A 21372-nucleotide genomic window follows, 5' to 3' on the forward strand; every position below is an offset into this window, starting at 1 on the left:
AATGGAAGGAGATAAGGGAGAGGTCAGTAACTCTGCTGCATGAGCTCATTTGAGACGATAGGGTCAGCATGACGGCCCAGCGCTGCTGTCTGTCTTGACCGGTCAGACGCGCAAATGATAACTATCCCAGCTGCTGTTTCTCAGTCTGGAATGATTGACTGTCTCTATCATGTACCAGATGCCGCAGAGTTGCAGACATGTGGCAATAATATGGAAATACATTTTGAAGGTTGATTGACTGTCGATTATCTGTTTGTTGATTTGAACTGGAGTTGTGTATATAAAAAATTCTGTCTGTCTGTCTATCTATCTATCATCTGTCTGTGGAGGACATTAGAGGGCCTGGAACAGCATTCCTGGTTAAATTAGCATTCAGTTCTCAAAATCAGTTAAAATGGTTTTATTTAATACATTATGACACCATTATTTACAGGCAGAAAAAAAAAAAAAACATTATCTATAAAAACATTAACTTTGGTCTTTCTTCAAGGAAACAAAGTTTATATAAAAAACATAAAACAAACAATATTACGTATAGGCAGTAGAACAAATCTTAGTCCTTTTGAGACCATGTTCTCCTGTAAACAATGTCAAAACTGAAGAGTGCTGGTGCGAGCTGGGTCATAAAGGGCGTTTGATTTCTGTACTATGTCTGTCGCCAGCTGCGTCCACTTCTGGATCTGCTCATACTCTCAGGTGTGTGCAAGTCCTTCTAGTTTTTTAGTCCATTTTCCAGTTTTGTGCATAAGAATGTTTTTCAGCTGTGCAGAGTGGCACTGTTGTGTTTATCTGAGGGTGAGGTCTGTAGGTGAGCTGGCTTGCAGGGGATCGGTGGTTTGACACATGGGGCACTTGTGGTGTTGAAGTTCTTCCTAAGCTGAGCCACACGACTGCCATATGACAGACTGCTATCCTTCTCTTTCACCACTCCTTTACAGACAGAGACAAGAGATTGTATCATTAGACAAGGAAACAAAACATACTCTCTGATGAAAAACCTAGTGAGGTGCCTTGTTGTCTACGGTCTATTTGGGCTGCATATACAATGTTAGTATGTTGCTAAGCTAACAAACATGTCACAACTAAGTGTAAAAATACACAGCAGGTTAGAATATGGGTAGAATTATATTCATGATTTTTTTATTGAGCTGTTATTTTATAGACACACACATACACGTATATATATAGTTACATTTAACTTAATTTATTAATAATATAAATTTATATATATATATATATATATATATATATATATATATATATATATATATATATATATATATATATATATATGCCCATAATCATGTATAACCATGCCTATGATTCCTTCAAATGCTGCTTACGTAGGCAGCTCATTGGATTTTGGTTCAGAGCCACAAGTACCTCACAAGAGGTCAAAGACTAAGGAAATAATCAAGCAGAAATTTGTGATTACGAGACTTTGACTGTCTGTAAATCACTGCTGACTTTAAAAATCTGTTAGACCCCTGACACAAGCCCGTTGGGGATTATAATACATCCACAGCTGTCCCTCTCTCTATCCTCCTTTCCACCCACTCAAGGCAGGTCTAGAGGTCACAAGAGGGAGAAGTAAAGAGAGCGACAGCAGGCAAAAGAGAAAAAAGTGAGAGGAAGAAAGTAAAGGACGAAGGAAGTACAAATAACATGAGAGTGAGTTAGAGGGTAAAGGCTACGGGAGTGATGACTCAATTTGAATGTGTTTAACGGGGTGAGACAGGTGGTCAGGGAATAGGTGAAGGGGTGATTGAGGTAGAAGGAGGCAGAGACAGAGAGATGGGGGAGGACGCTCATGGGGACCATGGTGGTTGACTTCAGAGACAGATGCTGTGGAGAGTGAGACTCAGAGGAGAGGCCAGGGGAGGACTGTATTTTTAGACTCTCCCTGAGGGGTCTAAGCCTGGAGTTCCACCCCCTTCACGCTTTTCCTGTGAGACAAACTCTCTGCCAGCCATTTTTTTCTTCCACACTGACGTGGGGGTCTTTACTATGGCCTGTACTTGCAGTTTTTTACCTTGTTCATGTGACGCAACCTCTATTTCTAAGTTGCAAACAACAACACACCAATACAACACAAGACTGTTCTCATGAGTGAAAACATCTAACCAGATGCAATGTAGGTATCAGCAATATTATACACTCTTCCAAATAATCTAAAATAAAATCCAAATAATCTATTACAATCTGAGAATGCAAAGCACAAAAAGACATTTTAGAGACATCCACACTAATGTTTAGATGTACTGTAAATTTGATTTCATTTTGATAAAAAGAGGAATTTGCCTTTAAAATGACTAATTTTGCCTTTAAAGTCTAATTATACATATATACAATTAAATATATAATATTTTACATTTACATGCTAATTAATTTGATTAGGTTCTGGTATGTGATGCTTTGATTTCATCGCTTCAATCACACAGCATTTTCAAGTTTCACTTCGCATTGACAAAGTTTGCTGTCGCAGATTGAAAATAAACAACTTCCGGTCGCTGTACTTTCAGTGTGGATGGTTGCTGTTGCTGTAAATCGCCTGCTCTCATTTTTTAAATGAATGACTTTCGGGCTCTTTGTTGCTGAAGATTGATTGCTTAAGAAAATATATGACGTCGGTAACGTGACGCAAGCAGTACAACGTGTAAAAACTAGATCGTTCATACTAACAGCCCTGGTTCTAAATAGACAGCTGTGTTGATTATTATGGGAGCAATCTAGTTTTGTCACGTCTCTCTATTTCTCTCTCTCTCATATGAGTTGAGCCGCAGTTCCTGTTGATGCTTCTCTGGCCGTTCCCTGCAGCCGTGACCCCCTGACTGCGTTATGCTGTCGCCATGGCAACGTGGGATCAGCGCAAATTCCCGCTCCAGCACACACACAGACTCTCTCTCTCTCTCTCTCTCTCTCTCACACACACACACACACACACACTTCGTTGTGTATCCACTTTAACATAAAACAAATCAGCATCAACAATGTGCAATGTTTGTGTCGTCACCTCAAATAATAACACCCGACTAACATCTGCCCTCCCAAGCTGAAAGTCAGGTACATGTACGTTATGTTTGAATCCTGTAAACTCGTGTTTGTTTGTTTTCTGTTCCTAAAGAAGTTTGGTTGTAGTTTTGTGTCGGTCTGTTGGCAAAGCAGCATTTTAGTACACAAACAACAGCGCAAAGTTCCCTGTTTTTTAATATTAGCCGCAGCTGTTAAACAAAGGAAAATGTCGCAGTGACTGACGTGTCCTGCAGGTGGCGCAGGCAGGCCTTACGTGCTCGATGTTGGTTGTGTTAATGATACTAGAAGTCCACTAGATGGCGCTTGCTCTCCACTGTGCCTTTTTAAATATAAACTTGCTATAAACCAAATATAAATGTTGATAGTTAATCCCCAAGAGGTCAAACTAAATGTATATGATGATATTTATTAACTGTTAATTTTATATAATATATATGTAAATAAAGATGTATAATGTTTATATATAAGTGTTTATATATGTGTGTGTGTTTAAAATATTGTAAATATTAGTTTACATTTTATAAATTATTCAATGTTCATTGCTAGAAAATGGAAAGATTACACAAATTAGGGTTTCATGTCTTAATATTGGTCTCAAACCTTTTAGAAAATGAATTAACAAAAAATGGCAAACTTTATAGAAAATAAATAGATAATACAATGGCTCATATAAATTTAGTTTGACTTTCTGGAAATCGAAAACCAATATCCTAACCAAACCTAACCTATACTGGATGCAGATAAATGTTGATAATACTGTGTTGTGTTTTCAGTTTTGCTTGTTCTGTGGTGATTTTGTAGTTTATTGTTCAAATAATACCTTGAATTAATTCAGATTGTTCTTTTATGCTCTTACCTTTGTCTGTGGGTGTGTCCAGTGGGTGTGTCTTTTTGTTGATTGACATCTGCTCTTTCATTGCTCTGTGCAGTTGAAGCTCTCTCAGCCTTTCTGCTACGCTCGTCTCTCTGTTGCTCATATGTGGTCTGTAAAGGCCTGTGTCCTCCTCCGCACTGTCTGAGTCTGAGTCATCAGTTTGGCCCCTGCTGTCGTCGGCTGACTGATCAGAACCGCTGTCTTGCTTGGACTCATCTGAGACTGTTGTAGAATCGCTGAGCTCCTCTGGTTTCTGGGGCAGATTGAATGAAACTCATTTGTAAACACTTATAAAAACCGGAGTTGACAAATTCAGAAACACAAAGAGAGGAGAAGGAGTGTGTGTGTGTGTGTGTGTGTTCCCTCTGGCACTGTGGCACTGATGCCATCTGATACCGTTTAATTCTCTGCCCAGGCTTTAAACCATCTGCTCAGGGGAGCCTGGCCAGTCCAACTATACACACCCATCCTCTTATTATTATTGCTGCTCTTATTATTAATATCACACACCCACGCACACACACACACACACACACACATATATCTTCTCACATAAATGTGCATTCATATGTCAAATCACATTAATGCTTACTTAGTTGAACACATACGGATAATGCACACTTACACACACGTTCTGTTATAGTAGGGACTTTCCAATAATGTCTATTGTTTCAAGCTAATGAGATTCCCTATCCTCTAACCCTGTGCTTCTTATCTGGTGCTTTGTGACCCAAAATTGTGAAACCAGTTTTTTGGAGGACTCAGAAGGAGTCAGATTAGACGGATGCAAACATGGACTGGTTGTGCCAACAGGTTGTGATCTCTAAGTAAAAGAAAATATGACTCAAATACAATAAATCTGCATTTTATACTGTACAAACTGTACTTTCTATCCCCCTACCCTACCCCTAGCCCTAAACCTAACCATCACAGGAAACTGTGCACACCTTTATTTTCTCACAAAAACATAATTTAGTATTTTTATTAATTAATTAACATTCTGGGGACCGGTGGCTGGTCCCCAGGATTTAGGTGAACTCAGGTTTATATTACATCGTATTTGGTCCCCACAATGTAATATAAACAAAAGCACACACACACACACACACACACACACACACACACACACACACACACACACACACACACACACACACACACACACACACACACACACACACACACACACACACACCTTAAGCAGTAGCTGGATCCCTGCTTCTGTGCTGATTTGTTGTGCTCTGTTGGGTTTGGTCAAGCTGCTCTTCACAGATTCAGCTTTTGCTCTGTAAACAAAGAGAACACATTTAGATCTCTGTTTCGAATATTTGGATAGTTGTTATTTGCAGTAATGCTTCTATTTTCAGTTATACTGTTAGAAGAAAAGTTTCTATAATAGAAACATATAGGGTTCTGTCAGACACTTTATATAAATAACCTTTTAGGGGTTCCCATCATGGGATCATTTTAATTAATTTAATTAAAAAAAAAATCACTTTTAATTTTAATTAAATAAAGAGCTTGTAAACATACTATATCAGTAAAAATTGTTAGCATTATGCAATCATTTAATCACTGCTTATATATATAACCTTTTTGGAATAAAAAAAATAAAATTCTTTAAAAATCAAGAGTCAAGAACCCTAGTTGTCTATATTGAACCCAACTGAAGCCTTTTTTTCTAACAGTGAGTATACTTTTTTTGTATATTTTTGTTTGTTAGTTAGTGTGTATTTCTGCCTGCTGATCTTATCAAGGTTTATGATATGCCTCTCTGGAATACTTGACTCTGATTGGTCTATTGCTGTATTCATCTGTTAGATATTAAGCATAATGACCACTGAAAAATGCAAAACCATTTTCTACATATGCTATAGACATTCAAAAGTTTGGGTTAGATAATTTGATTTTTAAAAATGTTTTTGAAAAGTTTTTTAAACTTACCAAACTGCTATTTGTATATGATCAAAAATACAGTAAACAGTAATATTGTGAAATATTAAACAGTTTAAAAGAATTGTTTTCATATATTTAAAAATGTATTCCTGTGATTGCAAAGCTGATTTTTTAGCATCATTACTCCAGTCTTGAGTGTCACAGGATTCTTCAGAAATCAATCTAATATGCTGATTTGCTGCACAAGAAATATTATTATCATCAATGTTGAAAAAAGTTGTACTACTTCATATTTTTGTGGAATCAGTAATATTTTTTCAGGATTCTTTGATGAATAGAAAGTGCAAAAGAACACCATTTTATTTGAAAATAGTTTTCTATAACTTTATAAATATCTTTACTCTTATTTTTGATCAATTACATGTATCCATGCTAAGACCATATAAAGTTAAATCAATATTTTGTGTCCAATGTACAGTCAACCATAATCCTTTTAATGGTGTATTTCTGCCTGCTGATATTATTGCGAATAGAGAGCGTTGTACCTGTTGATATTGTTAGGCTTGGCCTCTGTCTTGTCCCTCAGCTTGGACAGAATGAGTTTTGGAGATTTGAGGTCATCTGATTCTCCGATAATACACACATGCACGTCGCCATCACTGCCCAGCCGCCAACTCACACTTTTACAAGGGCCTAAGGACAAAACGATACATGTCAAGAAAATCAATATCTGAGAAACACATTAAATAAATGAGCAACACAGAAACAATTAAGTTAAAAAGACTAAAAGAGGCACAACAGAGACAACAGTTCACATTTAGTCCATATATTGCTTTTTGAACACATAATGGGTAATTTTGAGGTTTAATATTTTGTAATTTCATGTTAATTAGATCTTCTTTTCTGAACCCAAGGGCTGAAGGTTTTGAATCACCAATGTAAAGCGCATTTCTCCATTGATGGTCTTTTAAATCATATTTTGTTGCAATGTTTTTTTTTGGGAATGCTAATGGATGGCTTACCACAGGCATTACAGACCAATTTGATGCTAACCAGCCAAACCCTCCCTGATCCCTTGATTTCATGATTACACTCTGTAGTGTGTCCTTTTCACAGACAGAGGGTGCTGTGACATTGAGTGAAATTGATCCTGTATACTGTAAGCCACCCACTCAGGTTTAGAAGTGTGTTAATGTCATTCAGTGTGTAGAAATTCATGCCAGTGTTCATCAGACTTGTATTATCACCTTACAGACAAAAGCTGTGACTCTTTCCCAGTAACCCTCATCATTATTTCAGTGTGATTTAACCTTCTCAGATTACACGAAATGTGTGAAGGCATGAAATGAAGTGTGATCAACTGAAATGTGGTGCTTACGTAATACTGTAGGCACACAAAGATCTTTTTGCGGATTATATTGGACTGTAGTTCATCTAAATACATAATCTAAAAGAACACTGTAATGCCACCAATATCACTGTGGGAATTCGAGAGAAAAATTTCAAGAATTTCTAAGTGTGAAACGGTTGTTCCAGCAGGGGACGATCTGTTTTCTTTTCCTTTATTTTGCATGCACGTAAGAGAAAACCTAACACCTCTCAGCTCCACCAGAAAGGGTTACGTAAAGAACCAGTTCTCCAGGTTGACAAGAAGCGTTGCTGTCTTGGAGTGAGACGGATCAGATGGCTTCACATCCATGCAGGGATGAATTTCAGAGGTTTCTGTTAGAAATCTCAGAAATGTTCAGTATGTGTTGCTAAAACTTGCACAAATTAGATAATACAAAATTGGCATATGTCTTTGAGGTGTTATGGTTAGATCTGTCTGTATGTGTTTATTTGTCTGTTTGTGTATTGCTTGTTGCCTAGGTCACTGGGTTCACCCATATGCCACTCAAGACATGGTGTTTGTATTTGAAAGGTGTTGTAACAGCATGATGATAAATATGTTTTCTTGAGGAGTGTTTCTTAAAGCACTATGACTCTTAAGCCCAGGGCTTAATGCGGCCAGAGAGATTAGAGATACACCTAGTAAAAGAACATCCAGAATTTGTGTTTATAACATCCAAGAGGAGATGTTTATAGCTTGGAAGCTGCTCTTTCTGAGCTCTTTCTTTTCTTTGTCTCTTTTTGCCCCTTAAAGGAACAGTTCACACAAAAATGAAAACTGTCATCATTTACTCACCCTCATGCCATTCCAAACCTGTATGACAAAATTAGTTATTATTCAATTATGTCTTTTTTTTTTTACATACAATTTTCTTTTGTGTTTCACAGAAAAAAAATAAGTCTGAATTACATGAATGTGAGTAAATGACGATACAATGTTTGGGTAAATTCAATTGTCCTTTCATGTATAATTGCTTAAAATAGGCACAAATGAGATGACTGTTGCAGGGGGCCTCGGCAAACTCCTAAAGGGTCCTCAAGATAAAATAAGTCTTAAAATAAGACAAAACAAGCATTAAAGTAAGTTAAAACAACTAAAAATCAAGATATTTTTTATTTTAAATCCTCTTAGAAAAACCTGGATTTCCTGTGTTTTGAAAAACGTCTCGGTTACGTATGTAACTCTCGTTCCCTGAAGGAGGGAACGGAGACGTACGTCAGGTCCGTACGCAAGCTCTAGCCACCCGTCGCACCAATTGGGATGGTGAAGGGGGCAAGCTATACACCGAGAGAGTTTACTGCTGTCTTACCAAATACCCACTAAGTAAACTAAACTACACTGGGGAAGCGAACCCGTAGGGGACACTGCGGAGGCCACTACCTACCCAATGGGGGAGGAGTTTACGTGGAGAAACACATATGGACTGGCCCAGGGGGCAGTATGCATATGGAGTCCCTGGGATGGCTCCACCTGGCTAGGGGGAGACTCATCTGACAGGTGACAGCAGAGCTGGCTCTGCTAAGGGAAAGACACGGACTCGCCGTAGGGAGTTTTAGACCGTGGATAATTACGTAGAGGAGTCACAACATATGAAACCCAGCCAACAGACAACGTCAGGGACGGATGTTGGCCTGGCATCAGACACTCCGCAATGTCCGAGCCGAAGGGGGAGGCTGAGGAACTCGACAGGATTCGCCAAGTGGGGAACACGACTGGAGTCAAAAGATGCACCTATCCGGCCCGGGGGGCGGGAATGGCATTGCAAGCCGACACTAAGAGCGGGTTCAACGCGTCTAACGGCTAGTGGAAGTGAGTACACGGGAAGATACCGGCTTTACACGTAGGCTATAGAATCTAGCGAACGTGTTAGGTGTCGCCCAGCCCGCAGCTCTACAGATATCTGTCAGCGAGGCGCCATGAGCCAACGCCCAGGAAGAGGCCACTCCTCTGGTGGAGTGGGCTCTCAACCCAAGCGGGCAAGGCACGCCCTGGGATTCGTATGCCAAGGCGATGGCATCCACTATCCAGTGGGCCATCCTCTGCTTGGAGACAGCCTTTCCCTTCTGCTGGCCTTCGTAACAGACGAAGAGCTGGTCTGAGGTCCTGAAGCTTTGCGTTCTGTCTACATACACACGCAGAGCGCAGACGGGACAGAGCAAAGCTAGGGCTGGGTCTGCCTCCTCCGAGGGCAGCGCTTGCAAGTTCACTACCTGGTCTCTGAAGGGAGTGGTAGGAACCTTGGGCACATACCCGGGCCGGGGTCACAGGATGACGTGAGAGTCACCGGGCCCGAACTCTAGGCATGATTCGTCGACCGAAAATGCGTGCAGATCCCCTACCCTCTTAAGCGAAGCCAATGCAACCAGGAGGACGGTCTTGAGAGACAGTACTTTTAACTCGACTGACTGCAGAGGCTCGAATGGGATGACCCCGGAGATATGTAAGAACCAGGGTCAGATCCCAAGAGGGTATGGTGGAAGGGTGAGAAGGATTCAGTCTCCTCGCCCCCCTTAGGAACCTGACGATCAAATCGTGTTTCCCCAGGGACTTACCCTCAACTGCATGGTGATGTGCAGCGATAGCGGCAACATACACCTTGAGGGTGGAGGGAGACAGCCTTCGCTCCAAGCCCTCTTGCAGGAAGGAAAGCACGGATCTGACCAAGCATGATCGGGGGTCCTCTCGGCGAGAGGAGCACCATTCAACGAATAGGTTCCACTTCAGCACGTAGAGGCTCCTTGTGGAAGGAGCTCTAGCGGAAGTGATGGTGTCTACAACCGCTTGCGGGAGATCACTCAGAACCTCCGCATCCCATCCAGGGATCACACGTTCCACAGGTCGGGACGTGGGTGCCATAGGGTGCCCCGTCTCTGAGTCAGGAGTTCCTTCCTCAGAGGAATCGGCCAAGGAGGGGCTGTCGTGAGGAGCATCAGGTCTGAAAACTAGGTCTGAGTGGGCCAATACGGAGCCACTAACAAGACCTGCTCCTCGTCCTCCCTGACCTTGCACAGGAGCTGTGCGAGAAGGCTCAGTGGGGGAAACCCGGGGGCCAGCTGTGTGCCAGGGCATACGTGCCAAGCGTGCCGCCGGTCAGGGAATAGAACCACTGGCAGTGGGCAGTTTCTGGGGAGGCAAACAGGTCTACCTGGGCCTCGCCGAAGTGCTTCCAGATCAGCTGGACCACCTGGGGATGGAGCCTCCACTCGCCCGCAATGTTGATGTACGCAACGGCCGCAGTGCTGTCCGAGCGGACCAGTACACGCTTGTCTGACAGCAGCTCCTTGAAGCGGCCCAGTGCAAGACTTACTGCTAGCAACCAGGCAATTGATATGCCAATGCAGTTGAGGCCCCGTCCACAGACCCGACACTGCATGCCCGTTGTATGTGGCCCCCCATCCGGTGGCAGAGGCATCTGTGGAGACCACATCGTGCCTGGACACCTGTTCCAGGGGCACTCCTGCCCGCAGGAACGAGGGGTCCGACCACCGGATGAGGGTGCGACGGCAGCTCGGTGTCACAGGGACACGGAGCGTACCGCGCTGCCACGCCCATCTTGGAACCCGGCAGCAGAGCTAGTGTTGAAGCGGCCTCATATGGAGCAATCCAAGCGGCGTGAATGCCGCTGCAGATGCCACATGCCCCAGGAGCCTCTGAAAAAGTTTCAGTGGGGCCGCTGTCCTGCGCTTGAGCGTACTCAGGCAGGTCAACACCGACTGGACGCGCTCCTCTGTGAGGCGCGCGGTCTGGGCGACCGAGTCTAGCTCGAGACCGAGATAAGAGATCCTCTGCCCGGGGGTGAGTTTGCTCTTGTCCCAGTTGACCCGAAGACCCAACCGGCTGAGGTGAGCTAAAACCATGTCCCTGTGTTCGCACAACTGATCTCGTGAGCTGGCCAGGATCAACCGGTCGTCGAGATAGTTGAGAATACGAACGCAACCTTCATGAAGACGCGGGATGACAGGACCAGCCCGAAGGGTAGGACTTTGTACTAATATGCTCGACCCTCGAACGCAAACCGTAGGAAGGGTCTGTGGCGAGGCAAAATTGAGACACGAAAGTACGCGACCTTCAGGTCGATCGCTGCAAACCAATCCTGGGGACGGACGCATTCGAAAATGCGCTTCTGCGTGTGCATCTTGAACGGCAATTTGTGAAGGTACCGGTTCAAGATGCGCAGATCCAGGATCGGCCGTAGCCCACTGCCCTTTTTCGGTACAATGAAGTAGGGGCTGTAAAACCCCGACTTCATATCGGCTGGAGGGACCGGCTCGATTGCATCCTTCGCCATGAGGACAGCAATCTCCGCCCGGAGAACAGGTGCATTGTCCAACGACACCTGAAAACCGGGGGACGCCGGGCGAACTGAATCACATAGCTGAGTCTGATGGTGCGAATGAGCCAACGGGACGGGCTGGGAAGCGCTGTCCACGCTTCCAGACACTGAGCCAGCGGGACCAAACGCACCACAGACGCACCTGGGGTGGGGCAGCGAGGCAGAGTACGGGGATCCGACTCGGACAGCATGGGAGCGGCCCGGAGTGTGGTCAGACTCTGTGAGGCAGGTGGCCGTTGGACACAGCTGCATCGCAACAGACCGCTCGACTGTGGGTATCCGATCGTACCCCTTAGCCCCTCCGCTGTCCAGGGAGGTGAAGGCAGACAAGGGTCCAGACCTGGCACGAGCGCTATACGGCGTTTGCCAAAATCTGGTCACCTCATCGTGCACCTCCGGGAAGAAAGGCATCGGAGCGGGACACTGGGTTTGACCAGTGCGACCCGCTCCGAGGTACCAAACATCCAGCCGAGAAGGGCCGGGACAGGGTGGAGGGTTCCACACGAGCCCGACACTCTCGACCGCCCGGGAAAGCACAGCCGTCAACTCAGGATCAGACTCGGAGGACATCTCCCGAGGACTCCTGCTCACCTTCCTATGCTGAGATCGACATCTGATCCGCAGCAGGTGCACCAAAGGAAACGGCTGGACAGTCCGTAGAGGGCCCAGTGGAAACCAGTGGCAGCACAACGTGTTGCAGTGCTGATGAGGCGGCAGGGGTCAGAGGAGCGGTGCTCGGTGTGGAAGCCCTAACCGTAATCCTCAGATCACCCTGCCTATGCACCGGCGAGCCGAAAAAAACAGCCGAACGGGGCATAGGGGAGGGGACCCCCGCTCTGTGAGATTTCAGGAAGGAGAGTCTCGATCTCAGCACTGCGATAGTCATATTCCCGCAATGGGAACATCGCTGCTTCAGCGTGCTGAACGCCCAAACACGTGATGCAGCGATTGTGCCCGTCAGCTGGGACCAGGAACCGACCGCACCCAGTAACGCACAGACGAAATGACATACTGTCAGGGTTCGTCTGTGAAGCTCTTTTAGAAAGGGAAGAGTCAGCTCTCTCGTGCTGAAGCACACAGGGAGTGACGCGATGTGTTCGGGTACACCACTCCCCGAACCCACCAGGAGGAACCGGCCCAAATCGCAACAACAAACTGCGTTTTAGATGGGAATTCACTTGCTGTGAAAACAGCAGTTGAGAACTTTAAGCTCAGGCTCCTCGGAAAGCTCGCAACCTCGCTGTTGTGCCTTCACGCCAACACAAAAAATATGCTGAATCTTCAGGCTCTTTTAGTTTCACTTTTTAGTTTCACTGTAGTTGTGAAGTCTTGAAGCAGGACACCAAACGTTTGGCTCCAAAGCGAAAGACAGAGTTCGATTGCATCTGCTTCCTATTTATATACACCTGTCGGAGGCGGTGCGCATTATGCAAATATCGCACACCAATTCCATTGGCTTGTTTTAGTTCACTCGAAGCTGATAGGGCTTATATCCCAATTCGTCGGTCACTACTGACGTACGTCGAACGTGACCGACTGAAAGGGAACCTAGATATAAGGAAGCCTATTGATAAAAGTGTGATTTCAAGATTGGGAAAAGTTATGTAAATTAATAAAATCCTCTAGCTCCTTGATCATTTTTATACATTTTATGAATATATATTTTTCTACCTATGCCAATCTCTAAAATATTTTTCAGGTAGATATTTTGAGACTAATAAGTAATTTAAAAAAATCCTTATATGGTAAATCACTAACTGCTGGAAAGGTTAGTTCTTCCAATGTTGTTGTGGACAGTGGAGACAAAAAGGTTGAGAAGCAATGAAAATGTGCATAACAGCTCAGATTTTGATTTAGATTGCATACTTTGGTGTCTTGGTAAATGAGAGCTCAGTTTGAGATGTTGAGATCATTTTCTGAAACAAATGTGAGACTATGAGAGAAAATTAGATTAAAGGGACTGTCACGTTAGATTTTGTGTTCCTTTCACTTCCAATAATACATATGTGTAATGCAAGAGCATATGCTCATACAAAAGTTCAGGTTTGATGTAATCTGAACTTGCACTGCAGAAAGACATTTAACCAACAGATTATCTACATTTCAAAGATTGACTTTATAGATGAAAAACAACAGGGAGGAAATGGATTTACAGAATTTAAGAGTTTAAAGTATCAATAGAGTAGATTGTGTATGTTGATATTTTGAATTAAATCGTATATTCTGTTATCAAAAATAGTCCTGGAGTGTGACATCACATCCTGCTGCTAATACTCAATGACGCATATTAGGTGTCTGAAGTAATTCCACAGGCTTAAATCCACACCTCAATCTCCATTTGCTCCCCATTTAATCTCAAGTGCTGTTTAAGAGAAACAATTGACATATTAAAGAGATCTCATTGGTTATTTGTCAGTGGGCAGCGAAAGTGTCTCAGGTACAAAGTTCCAGCAATAGCTCATAGTTTTGTGTGTCTGTGTACAGAAAGAACTGCCAATGGAAACTTCAACAGCAGTATTTATCTCGACTACCCCTGACGCAGAGCTGACACAGTATCAGCTGAGATGACTGAAACCAGCTACAAAGTGCTGAGCGAGAGAAAGAGACAGCTGCGTTTCACAATGCTGCCATTGACATGAACTGTGAACCCTGTCAGTTGTGTCCATGGAGAGAAAATCAAAAGAGTACAGAGAGAGATTTGCCTTCATTTACTTCATGTCACACTGAAGTAAATGAATGAGAGTTACTGCATGACACAGCGGCTCACTTTTGTGCAGAAGCTGAACACACAGCACAAAGGCCTTGTGTCACATGTAGCTCATGTGACTTGATGAGATGAGAAACTGAAGCCGGTGGAGAATACCAGAGCTATTGATAGAAACATTTACGAGGACATTAATGTCCCCAAGCAAATGTTCCCTTAACCGTCAATTCCTGTTGGGTTGGATTCCATCGTCATCAACACATAAATGTGAATGTTTTTTCCCAGCCTGAGATCTTGAGTTCAAGTTCTCACAGAGGTTACAAGCATCTGATGTTTTGAAATTCCATATATTTATGCTATGCAAATGTCTGGGTTTTTTCCTCATACTGTAATTTGCAAAGCATTTTTTTTCTCTCTTTTCCAGGTTGCTCTGTTTTTGCATGTCTTCTGTTTCCCCCAAAAAAGTGTTCGAAATCCCCGAAATGTTTTGAGGAATTTACGACGGTGGGACCCCTATGGCATTACAGGGGTTAGATACCAAAAAAGGCTCAACTTCTTGAATGCTGATGCTATGGAGATAAACCATAATCAACCGCAAAGTGATTTGCTTGTAAGTATTGCGTTGTGGTGCAAGGCCAGTGTTGAAAAGCTGGAATTTGGCTCTGGTTTCACCCCTCTAGCTCCAGAATGTCTCTGCCGTCATGTTATGTGACTCTTTTAGGTCACTTAATTTCCTTTGGCCTTAAAAATATGTGCTCACCTTGAAATGACATTATATAATTTCGCAAAAGTATTGATTTTCCTGTTATATCAGTGAGGGCGTGTTAAAAGATTTATTTTGAGTTCCTTATAATGTGCTGCTATAACGTAAGTTTGCTGTAGTTGCGTAAAAGGGTCAGTAGGATTTAATAAATGTTATTCATTAGCTGTTCACACAGCTAGGGGTGGTCTCACTAAATCAGGCTCTAAATGTTTTGAAATAGCGCAGCTGCAGTGAGATTTTGGTTTTGAAAGAAATTAATAATTTCAGTGACAGTAAAGACATTTATAATGTTACAAAAGATTTCTTTCTATTTCAAACAAATGCTGTTCTTTTCATCAAAGAATCCTGAAAATGTATCACCGTTTCCACAAAAATATTAAGCAGCACAACTGTTTTCAACACTGATAATAATCAGAAATGTTTTGAGGCTTCTAAAAAAAAAAAACATTTTAAAAATCTAGGATAGTGTAAATCGTAATTTTTTCAGCATCCCTTTCTATGTAAATTAAGCTCTTTATTTGGTTACTATTTCACAGAACTTCGCGTTGTGCAAGGAAAGTAGATGGTGAATTGATTTTTTTAAGAGACAACTTTATGTACATTTTCTAGCATTTTAAAGAATGTTTTTGCATTTTAAATCAATTGTTTAGGTGTCTATGGCTCTGTTCATGCAGCACATATCAACTGAATTTTGCTCTCAAAATATATCATCTGTTAATTATATAATCTACTACAGAATATAAAATTTGAAAAGTGCTTGCTGTGTTTGACAGGGTAAGACAATTGGAGATGTGTCCTTTAATAGAATATATTTTATTATGAACCCTAACCCAAAAATATAAAGGTAATAAACTGTACATGGACTATAAATATGGATTAAATATTTTGACTGTTGCTATCCGAATCGGACTTATGAAATCTTCATGAATCATAATCAAGCACTGTTCGCTGTTGGCCAGAGGAGGACTGGTCCCCCAACTGAGACTGATGTCACCTGTTGGAGTTTGGGTTCCTTGCCGTCCTCGCCTTTGGCTTGCTTTTTTGGGGACGCTTGACACTTAAAATTTAACAATATTTTTGATCTGCCTGCGAACTGAACTGAGCTGGATGATGATAACACTATTTTCTCCAGTGCTGATATATAGATAAATTAACTAAATTAATAACTATTGATTTTTACAATGGAATGAATCAATACTGAATTTACTTAAAGGTGCTACAGAGGATGTTTTGTTTTATAAATTTTTGCAATATTACTTGAAACTGTCTTTACTAACTGATACAAGACTATTTATTAGGTGCACTGAAAGGAATAATATTAATATACATCATCTGTGCACGAGGTACCTGCGGTGAGTCCGACATAATGAATCCACTAACACGACACAGCGAATGCCGGTGGTAAACACTCGAGTTTTGGGAGGCGTTCCCTCGAAATGAGTTGTGAAGACAAAAACAAAAACTCACTAACAGTCTTTGGTTTCTCAGTCGACGAAAAGATCCTCTGTAGCACCTTTAAGAGCTGCTGTGCAGCCAAAATTATTTACCAGTTATCACAATCTGCATTGTAAAATGCACTATATAAATAAAGGTGACTTGACTTGACTTTATAGAAAATATTGAAAAATCAATCTAGAAACCCTAGATGTACCGCTATCAGTAATTAAATGGGAAAATCAAATGAAGATTGGATAAAGAGAATATTATGAAGCCAATTATTAATTAGGCTATTATTATTATTATTATTATTATTATTAGTTATTAATTATTATAAAAAATACACAATATAATAAATGTAAATATAATAAATAAATATTTAAATTACCAAGCGTAAATACCAGCGTATTTCTCTGTCCTGTAACAGAACTGAACTATATTTAGGACTGCTGCTGTGTGCACCACTCACTAGAATCACTAAAAGCTTCTCCGTAGGGTTCAACTATTGAAACGTCATTGGAACAAAAAGAAAATGTTTGCCTCAAATGCCCAGTATATACTTGACTGGGTCTGTGAGGTCCAGTTATGATGTCATACACAAAATAATGTGCAATTAATAACAAACAAGTCCTTTTGACATAGTTGGCATTTTGTAGGACAAGCAGAAGTCAATGACTTTGAATGTTTGTGACATCATAATTGAACTGTTAATCCATTCAGGTATATATTGAGATATGACTTTTTTTTTTCTTTTTGTTCTAATGACGCGTTTCAGTTGAATTAAACCCTATGGAGAGATATTTGAACACTGATTCAGTTTGAGACACTGTTGAAATCTTATCTGAAGCTCTAGAGGAGTCAAGATTATTACACTCTCTATTTAGCTCACTGCTGTCTAGAAGAAGTGATTCACTTATTACAGATATTCTTATTGCGATTTTATTTCCTGTGCGGGTTAAAGGAGATTATTTGGGCAAATGTTCCTCTGAGCAGCTGTAAGTTTTTATGCTTTAGGATTGGTGATCCAGACTGCTGTTTAATATCAGTCTTTTTTATTCCAGAGCTCTGTGTGCGTTTTCCTCTCTCTGTTGACTTTAGCTAAATGAACATCTATATTCCTCTCCCTCATTTACTTTATTTAGTTGTTTCTCATTAAGTAGCCCCACCTCTGTTGCGGTTTACACATACTCCAGAATTTCAGTCCTTAAAACTTAAAACTTATTTCTCTCTGCTAGAAATTAATCCTACTCCATTACCATTTCTCAAACAAAGAGCCTCTCTGTGTTCCAATCATGCACCAGGTCAGACATGTTTAATACCTGAACTGTGTGTGAACACCAGTGTATTTCTCTCTCCGAACAGAACTGAACTATATTCAGGACAGCTGCTGTGTGAATGTAGCCGTTTTCACTGCACCACTCACTAAAATCACTCTTCAAAAGCTTTTCCATAAAGTTCAATTCAAGTATTGCAACATGTTGTAGCCATTAAAGAAAACGTTTTTAGTTTCATATTATATTATATTTTATTATATTTGTTTAAACTTTGGTTTGATTTTAATCTATGTTGATTATGAAAATTAACAGCGTTGAGTAAGATACATCATAAGAGATGGGGGAATGGATTGAACGGCAGTATGTCGGGAGACATTGAGTGAGTCAGACATGATTTTTGACCACTTCATTAAGTTTTGTTTCTTGGAAAGCCTTTCTTTAAAGTGAATTTCATTTTATGAATGTTATATAAATTTCAATCAGTGTTTTTTATTAACCAATTTTCTGGATTTAACAAGTAAGAAGCAAACCAAGAAAGTTGTGTGGATTGAAGTGCGTAAGAAATGAATCCGCTACCATGATTCCGCAACCTTGGAGTAAGGCTGAAACAAAACATGTCATTGGAACAAAAGAACAATTGTCGCCTCATACATCCAATATATACCCGACTGGGTCTGTGAGGTTCAATTATGATGTTGCACACAAAAAGAATGTGTTATTGCCAGCAAACACTGTAACCTGTCAGAGACACACAAAAGCATATTTAGCTGCTCTGTAAATAGTTTTTGTCTCTTCACAGAATGACAGATGTGGCAGTATTTTTAGAAGGGGTGTGAATTCATACCTTTCTTTAGCCGGAGCTTTTCTTTTTTTATCCCATCTTTGCCCTCCTTCTCTTCCCGCTCCTTCCAGCGCCTGACTTGTTCCTCTCTCATTTTGAAGAACAGGATTTTCTTCTGTTCCTCATTCAGGGCCTCTAGTACATCAGGGTCAATGTACATCTCAGCTAGGATCTGCTGCAGCATGTTGTGTCTGTATGTGTGTTGTAGGCTTTTGAATAAGTGTGCTGGTATATAAAATTGCTGTCTGAAGAGTCCAGCTCCTTTTTTGGAATTCTTATTGCCCTTTCCTCAAACAAAAGCACCCTCTATCTTTCAGAGATTGGCATTTTAGATCCTGCTGCTGAGTTCGTTCCTGTCCCACTCTCTGGCCATGTGATTCCAGTCTGAAAGAGAGGGAGAGAAATGGGAGGAGGTAAAGAAAGAAAGATCCATTACAGCATCTGTTGCCATTTTTGTTCAGCCCCTCTTTATGAGCGACTCCTTTATATCTCTGCATTAATTCATCCTGATTTCATTTGAAAAAAAAATTAAGCTTTCCGCACTAATTCCCTTTTTCTGAAGAGAGCAAATATATATATATATATATAAAATCAGGAGCATGAAAAAATGTTCAGTTTTGTTCCAATGATGCATTTCAGTTGAAATGAAAACCTATGGAGAGACTTTTGAACACTGATGCAGTTTGAGACACTGTTGAGATCTTATCTGAAGCTCTAGAGGAGTCACACTTGAGATTATTACACTTTCTCACTGCTGTCTAGGAGAAGGAAATCACATATTACAGAGATTCTCATTGTGATTTTCTTTCCTGTGGGGGTTAAAGGAGATTGTTTGGAGAAATGTTCCTCTGAGCAGCTGTAAGTTTTGATGTTTTAGGATTGATGATCCAGACTGCTGTTCAATAGCAGTCTGTTTTATTCCAGAGCTCTGTGTGATTTCCCTCTCTGTTGACTTTAGCTAAATGAACATCTATATTTCTCTCCCTCATTCACTTTATTTAGTTGTTTTTCATTAAGTAGCTCCATCTTTGTTGCTGTTTACACAGATTACTACAGCATTTCAGTCCTTAAAACTCTCTCTTTTCTTTATTTCTCTCTGCTAGAAATTAATCCTACTCCACTACCATTTCACAAACAAAGAGCCTCTCTGTGTTCAAAACCAATCATGCACCGGGTCAGACATGTTTCCACACCAAACAACTAACAAAGCCATTCAAAACAAACAAAGAACCAATAAATTAATAAACATCTGTGTTTTTAATTAGAGTGATATGGAGCAAGCACACCAATATTGAATTTACTCAAGCAAAACCTACAATCTAAGCATGAAAGGTTAGAAGGCAGCTGAAATAACATGTTAAATCTGTGTTCATGCACTCTAAGAAGACTTTGAATTTGGGTATGTTAAGGATGGACAATAGACATGCAGCCAGAGACTGGGACATTTACACAAAGACTCACGGCACAAAAGACTCTGGAAGTTGGCAAAAGAGCAACTTAAACAAAGCAAGAGTGAAAGCAGCCGTTAGACCGACCAGGAGTAACTCTGCCAAAACAGTCTCATCTGTTTTTCTCTACATGAGAGAGAGAGGATACAGAGAGATACGATAGAGACATTGAGAGAGAAAGAGAATAAAAAAGATTAGGACAAAGAGACAGCTGAGTGTGATAGTCTGCTGAGAAAGAGAGGAAAGAAAAACTAGTACTCACATTCAAAGCTGGAGAAGTGTGCTGTGGAGTTGTGTTAGTGAAACAGGCTACAGTGTGTGTGTGCGTGTGTATGTGTGTGTGCGTGTGCGTGTGTGTGTGTCTTTCTCTCGGCTGCTTTTGTATTTGAGTGTATTAGTGTGACATCATAGAATTCTTTCTCCTCCCTCTCTCAGGTTCCTCACTCCAACTCTCCTTCCTTGTCTCCTCCCTCTCTATCTGTTTCAGTGTGCTTCATTGGCATAACAAAAACATCTACATTTGAATTGTCAAATCACCTGGTTAGACTGATGTTGATACAGAAAATGGTAACAATTGAATTTACAGTATAGTTCAGTTGATTAACAACCATTGCATTAAATATCATGAACTATGAAAACAATCTTTAATGTGTAATGTTAATTTATAAATATGCATGTTTGTTGCTAATTCAGATTTTTCATAATACATTTTTTTTTTTTATTTAATGTTACAACTTAAGATGTTAGTATTTGTAGAGATTAAAATTAGCCACAATCAATAAGTCCTGTAAAAGTATGTTCATTGTTTGCTATAGCGCTAACTAATGTTTACATAAAACCTTGTTATGAAGTTATAAGATCTAAGTTAATGGTACAGTATTAAAATAAAGTTCATACAAAAAATTACTAGAATTATTTTCTATCATGTTTTTAATGTCTCATAGTAATTTTGCAGGTTTTTTATGGGACTTAAAGACTTAAATTAAATTAAATCGAATTAAAAATTAAATTACTAGGATGTCTAACGTCTGAGAAAATGAGAAAAAATATTGTTAAAAGGCAGAAATACTTGAAAGAAATGTTTAGTCATATTTACTAAAAAATAAGCACTGAATCAATTTAGTTTTAAAATATATTATTAAATTACATATATTATTAATAGTAATTTAAAAATATAATATTTACAAGAAAACCACAAATTTGTTTAAATCATATCCCATATTTTGTCATTTTTATTAATAGGCACATACATGGTCAAAAAACAAAACAAAACATTGTCTTGCTATTATTCATGACTCAGACATTCTTTAATTCCCCCATGACATGTTTCAGTAGTAGAATTGAACCCTATGGAAAAGGTTGATTCGAGTGGGTGGTTC

The 21372-nt window shown here is 40.7% G+C and overlaps 1 protein-coding gene across 2 annotated transcripts; it reads right to left on the reverse strand.

Moving 5' to 3' along the window:
• Positions 1-487: 487 nt before the first annotated feature.
• Positions 488-20381, reverse strand: zgc:92242 (uncharacterized protein LOC436899 homolog). Of its 2 annotated transcripts, XM_067382308.1 has the most exons (7): positions 20256-20342; positions 20007-20119; positions 18549-18929; positions 6349-6496; positions 5103-5193; positions 3890-4160; positions 488-930 (listed from the first exon to the last, which is right to left on the reverse strand). In XM_067382308.1, the coding sequence occupies exons 3-7, from the start codon at positions 18727-18729 to the stop codon at positions 758-760; spliced, it is 864 nt and encodes a 287-aa protein (XP_067238409.1). In that variant the 5' UTR covers positions 18730-18929; positions 20007-20119; positions 20256-20342; the 3' UTR covers positions 488-757. The 2 variants fall into 2 exon arrangements, with proteins under 2 accessions (XP_067238409.1, XP_067238398.1); XM_067382297.1 differs by lacking the exon at positions 20007-20119 and having other exon boundaries at positions 20256-20381.
• Between the last annotated feature and the right edge of the window lie 991 nt (positions 20382-21372).

This window comes from Chanodichthys erythropterus, chromosome 1 (genome assembly GCF_024489055.1).
Source record: "Chanodichthys erythropterus isolate Z2021 chromosome 1, ASM2448905v1, whole genome shotgun sequence".
NCBI lineage: Eukaryota > Metazoa > Chordata > Actinopteri > Cypriniformes > Xenocyprididae > Chanodichthys > Chanodichthys erythropterus.

Bases quoted from the DNA above. Each gene is read 5' to 3' on its own strand.
- zgc:92242 (XM_067382297.1), bottom strand. From the start codon at position 18,729: ATGCTGCAGCAGATCCTAGCTGAGATGTACATTGACCCTGATGTACTA. The intron at 6,497-18,548 runs GTATGAATTCAC...TTTTGTCCTTAG, and splicing joins AAAGCTCCGGCTAAAGAAAG to GCCCTTGTAAAAGTGTGAGT. The intron at 931-3,889 runs GTAAGAGCATAA...CTGTCTGTAAAG, and splicing joins GGACACACCCACAGACAAAG to GAGTGGTGAAAGAGAAGGAT.